At 37.5% G+C, this 6,073-nt stretch overlaps 1 protein-coding gene across 2 annotated transcripts in view; it reads right to left on the bottom strand.

Annotated features, from left to right (window-relative positions):
• Nucleotides 1–1,160: 1,160 nt before the first annotated feature.
• Nucleotides 1,161–6,073, bottom strand: part of LOC130545033 (zinc finger protein 134-like) — an 8,978-nt gene continuing 4,065 nt past the window's right edge. Inside the window, exons 3-5 of one of the 2 annotated variants that reach the window (XM_057319327.1) lie at nt 3,368–3,536; nt 3,162–3,233; nt 1,161–2,984 (exon numbers count right to left, since the gene is read on the bottom strand). In XM_057319327.1, the coding sequence (XP_057175310.1) occupies nt 2,350–2,984; nt 3,162–3,233; nt 3,368–3,536 (876 nt within the window). In that variant the 3' untranslated portion in view covers nt 1,161–2,349. The remainder of the gene's footprint in view (nt 2,985–3,161; nt 3,234–3,367; nt 3,537–6,073) is intronic. The other variant, XM_057319328.1, reaches the window with a different exon arrangement.

Below are 6,073 nucleotides of genomic sequence, written 5' to 3' on the forward strand. Positions count from 1 at the left end.
AAAGTCATCCTAATTTACATTGTAAGTCTTTCTTTCTAAAGAGCCTCAGGATACATTTGTTTTACTTTAGCAATACTTCATAACAATGCCAAATCACTTTAATGCAGGCAACTTTTTGTTAAAAATGTTAATATTACAACCAATGTTCTCTTTATGCTGCGCACGTGTGCGGCCGCGCGGACTGGTTGAAGCTCCCGCTTTTTGCAATTTTAACCTGCGTGCAGACAAAAACATCCATTCAGGCAGCAGAAGCGATAGAAGAAACTTTACATCTGCTTCATTGTCTCCCTTGCGATAAGTTCAGAGTACGCATGAAATGTGTTGCGTGCAAATAAAGTGCATTCTCATATATTTCTGAACTTCTGTTCAAATTTGTTAACCCCTTCACTGCCGCTGCCTGCATTTGGGTTCTTCACTCACACAACCGTGACACTAGCTTTCAAAATCCAAAACAAAACATTGGATTTTTTTTGTTAAAGTGCTGTAGTATAGTTAACAGTACAACTGAAAACATGGATGAAAATAAAAACATGGAACTGCTTGATTGCCAGAGATATGCAGGTCATTGTCATACAGTAGTTGCCAAGTCCGCTTATAATACGCGACCTTGGGCTTCTTTTTCTGTCAAGTCACGTTAAAAAATCACTTGTTACAGGTTGCGGGTTTTTGGGCTTATTTAAAAAAATATGGTTGCTTGTTCTGAACCTGACAAGCAACTTTGTTTCTTTACATCTATGGTCGCTGTTTTGTTCAATCCATTAACACTGTCTGCTCGAAGGTAGGCTTTTTGTACTACAAGCGGCAGAGCATAGCATCACAGCACCGCGAGAGCTATTTGAAAGCATACAGAGACGTCTACTGTCGAATCACTCTTGCGGTACTATGATGTCACGCGCCGATTGGTCTGCGCGGCGCCGCAGGAGGTCACACAACAGATCTAAGCACATCGGCGCGCTTTGGGTAATCGGAGGTAAATATACTAAACAGATGAAATATTCACTTAAACACAAAAAGCATAACCGGGCTACATCATTAAACATGTTAAAAGTGTAGATCTGCGCGTTTGGCTACACAGCGTTATTCAAGCCTAAGCACGTGTGAATAGCGTAATAAAAAAAAGAACTTAATATTATATATTAATAACAAGTTAATATGTACCTCTGTTGCATCTTGTTTTTTTACCGAGCTAATGAGACTGCAATGGTTTAATGCAAACAGGAATTTAATGTCTAATAGAAAAGAAGCTGAACAAACCAGTAAAGCGCTGACTCCTGTTTATTTTAAATGTCTACCAATCTTGTTTAGCTTTTGTTTTTCTGTTTATTGTACATTTGGATTTAAAAATGTCTTTTTATAATGGACTAAAAATGAATAAAAGAGAAATCACTCATGTTTTTAGTGATCTTTGCTTACCCATCTGAAGCGAAATCTAGCCACATTGTTCCATAAAAACAATATTTATACGCTGTTTTGTTGAGCACAGTAGTTAAAAGAAGGACATTTTGACACATATCTAAGACGAGTGTGGTAAAGTCAAATGTCAGTTGTATTGGAGCATTCTGAGAACAGTCTTGATCTCAACCTCATAAATGTTGAAACACCTGCACCCCAAACACATTCATTCATTGTATGCACATCTGATGGAGCTGAAACATGTGGCGTTTACAGACTAGGTGCGTAAAGAGTTTTCAAACTGATTATTCACAGAAAATTGTGGGCATCTCCTGGCAAGTAATTAAAGAACACACAGAAACATACAGAGTAATACCTACAAATTTTGACATAGTTCATAAATATCTCTTCTTATGAAAATGTACATTTACATTTACGCATTTGGCAGACGCTTTAATCCAAAGCGACTTACATTGCATGATACTAAACATTTGTATCCGAGTATGTGCAATCCCTGGGATCGAAGCCATGACCTTGGCATTGCTAGCGACATGCTCCAACCACTGAGCCACAGGAAATCCAGTTCACTTGCTTCTAAATGCCTCAAATTAAACTTTTACTATTTAAATATTAGGATCCACTAACCTGGCAAATGCTTAAAGTGTCTCAGTGTGTAATAACAGGTTTGATTTCAGACTGTGAATCAGATAAGTTGTATCTCCTCAAAACACTTTGATCATCAGTAAACACAAACGCTTCAACTTTACAAGCTCACAAAACTGCACAAACCGATCATTTACTGGCCTCTGCAGACCTTTATCAGGAACCCACGGATAAATTAAAGAAATTCAAAACGCTGATAAAATATTAACATTGCTGAATTAACAGTCCTACAAAAGTTTTTTCTGAATTGTAACATAAGAAACATTCAGTGAAGGTCAAAAACAAACTCCCTCACTAGTCATTTGAACAAGTTACTGCTGAAGATCTCAGGGATCTTCTGATCTGAAGAGTTTCATGTAGATGAACTTTGCTCTCTTTGCAGCACTTCTTCCGGTGAGTCTCAAGATGATTTAATTCTTTAAAACTCTGTCCACATGAGGAGCAGCCGAAAGGTCTCACTTCTGGGTGACGTCTCATGTGAGCTTGAAGGATGCGTTGATACAAGAAGCTCTTTCCACACAGGTCACACCTGTAAGGCTTTGTATGAACTTCCTTGTGCACATTAAGGTTGTCTTTACGAACAAAGGTCTTTCCACACTGGTCACATTTAAAAGATCTTTCTCCGATGTGCATTTGCATGTGCCTGTTGAGGTGGTGTTTGTAAATGTAGGTCTTTCCACACTGTTCACACGTGTAAGGCCGTTCTCCAGTGTGACTTCTCATGTGCTTGTTAAGATCAGATATACGAGTGAAGCTCTTTCCACACTGAGGGCAGGTACGTGAACCTTTGTCTGCTGCTCTCTGAGATTTCTTTAATGAGAAATTATTCACAGTCTTCCAGCAGCTCAGAGATTCTTCTATAGGTAAGAATTGGTGGTGTTCCTCTATTTCATTTGGTTCCAATCTTTCCTCCTTCACCTCCATCAGGTCTAAAATGAACAGAGAAAATCATTATGATCAGTATGACAATATAAAATGAAATGAGCACTTCTGAATGAATCCTACACTGGACCGAACTAGTCTTACAGCCAGGTGTACATCCAGCTGGTGCAATCACCCCATATATTTGTGTCAATGCTGGTTAAACGGTAAGGAAATATACATACCTGGATAAATCATATCAAATCCTTCTGTTTGTTGTCCTGATTCTGTAATTTCTGTTTTCACCTTCATCAGATCTAAAATGAGCAGAGAAAATCATTATGAACAATATTATGACATAATGCAAAGTGCAATAAGAACGTCTGAAACTGTAATGATGTGTTTGTGTCTTTATGTCATTACCGGTTAAACATGAAATGAAGATACACACCTGAATGAATCAAATCGCCTTTTTCTGTCTGTACTTCTGCTTCTTTGATTTGTGTTTTCAGCTCCATCTCACAGTCCAGCAGCTTCACTGATGTCTTCTGCTCTTCATTACAGACAGAAAGCAGAAGATCTGGAGATGTTTGATCACAGAGAGAAACACCACATACATCCTGAAAATAACATCACAACAAACACAGAATAACATTCAGAGATTTGATACATTTAAAGGGTCATATGGCCCGAACACGTGTTTTTCTGTGTCTTTGGTGTGTTATAAGTTGCACCATTGCATGTATTAGACACGTAAAATTGCAAAAATTAAAGTGTCGGAACAAAAGATGCATTCTATCTAAAAGCGAATGCTCACCCAGACTAGGGCTGGGCGATATATATCGCGATTCACGCCAATTATACATGTCTAAATCGATTCTGAAATCGATTCGATGTTTTATGCACAGCTCCTCCGTGAACTACGGCTGATTGATCAGTAGGAAGCACTGCTCGATCTAAAATCACTACGAGATTGAGTCGTTTATAATGTGTATTTGAAAAAGCAACACTTGTCTTTCATCATTACTATAAATCAACTCTATTATCATGAAAATACCGGAAAAGGTTTGAAGAACAGCGATAGAATATGACCACAGGCATTTCCTGGAACTAATTGTTCTTCTTCTGTTTCCCATATTCGGAGTTTCTGCGCAAGAGCGCCCTCTGGCTTCCGAACGTGTTAACCGTAAGCAGTGTTGGGCAGTAACGCGTTACTATAGTTTGATTACTTTTTTGGTAACGGAGTAATTTAACGCATTATAATTAAATAGTAATTACTATTATTAATTACTATTACTAAAATAGTAATTAGATTATAGTTCCAAGCCCAGGTAACTATACGTTACAGCTGCGTTACATCGTTGCCGTTGTATCGTATTATCATTTAAATTGTAAAAAGCAAAATAGCTTTTTCACAGTCTGGTTGCCTGGCTGTCGCACCCCCGACGTCATCAAACTGAAACGCGCCTGCGTGGAAAATACTACCAAAGCCACTCCATGGAAAGGAAAGCTTAAAACCTTAAGCTAAAAACTTGTAACGGCCAATGCTATCGCCGCGCGGAACGCAGGCAAGGAGACTAGACACCGGATATGATTGGCTGAGGTGCCTCTCGTGATCGATGTTAGCCTTTATGCTCCAATTGTAAGTATTACAGACCCATACATCTCCCTATCACAAGACAATCTTTGGTACTACCAGCGAAACAAACTCAGCATGGAGAGAGAAACGTATGCGTTCTGTAGCTGGAAATACAATCATTATTCGGAGTTTATTTCTGTCAAAGGCAAGATCATTGTTGTGCGTTGTCGGTCATGTGGAGGTAAGCAAAACCCTCTCTCCCACGAAAAACAACCTGAAAGGGCAGTTACAGCACGTTTAAACTTCTGGAGAAAGTGACGTCACCGGGCACGGAGAGCAATCAATCAACTTCTACTGTCGAGTGCCAGGCTGCTATTAGCAACATGTTGTTTTGTCAGACTAATTTTTGCTGCTCTAACGCTGTTATATTTGTTAAATGACGAAGAAATCATCATAGAAATATGCAGAAGCACTAGTTAAGATATACAAGTTATAAAAAACTAAGGAGAGACTTTTTACATTATGGAGTATGCAGGTTTAGAAATACTACTTAACATGTGAATTTTTTTTAAGTTAAAATGTCACAGAGTTTAATTATTATTATTATTTATGACAGGCTTTAGCATGGAATAAGCAGAAAGAATGTATTAAAATAATTAAAGATGAGATTAAAGACAGAGTATGCACTTCCCAATAAAGTTTAGTCTTGAGAAGGCTAAAGAGGTTATTTTGTGTTTTTGAGGGGTGGGGGATAGTAATGTAACGAGTAATGTAACGAGTAGTGTAACTAATTACTTTTGAAATAAAGTAATCAGACCAGTACCTTGATTACTTTTAAAAGGAGTAATCAGTAATTTAATTACATTTCCAGAGTAACTTGCCCAATACTGCCCGTAAGTCATTGAGAAACTGAGAGCATAAGAATCGTACGATATATCGCCCAGCCCAGCCCTAACCCAGACCTGCCTGAAACGCCTCGTGTAACCACACCCCCACAAATCTATGTCAGTTCGTGGCAGAGGTGGGTAGAGTAGCCAAAATCTTTACTCAAGTAAAAGTAAAAGTCACTATTTTAAAAATTACTTGAGTGAAAGTAAAAAAGTATGCAATGAAAAAACTACTCAAGTAGCTAGTTACTTTGTATCTGATTATATAGGCCTACTACATAAAATTAATATTAACGCCAATATTTTAATATGACATTTTAATCAATATGTTTAATTATCATAAGCAGATATCTTTGCAATATACTAGAGAGACTACACTGGGTTCCAAATTATTATGCAAATGATATCTTTCTCTGGTTTTCCTAATTTGTCGATGCAAATGACAGTCAGTATAATTTTCAAGTAATCAACAGTTAGGGTACATTTGGAATTTTATTGAACAAACCTCCCACTGACAACAGTATTTATTTAAAAAATGAAAAACTCAAAATGCACTGTTCCAAATTATTATGCACAACAGAGTTTGAAAACATTTCATAGGTTGTAAAAAACTGAAAATGGTCATTTGTTGAATTTGCAGCATTAGGAGGTCATATTTACTGAAATCAAAAGCTATTTCAATCAAAAACAT

The sequence above is a fragment of the Triplophysa rosa genome, linkage group LG21 (assembly GCF_024868665.1).
Source record: "Triplophysa rosa linkage group LG21, Trosa_1v2, whole genome shotgun sequence".
Lineage (NCBI taxonomy): Eukaryota > Metazoa > Chordata > Actinopteri > Cypriniformes > Nemacheilidae > Triplophysa > Triplophysa rosa.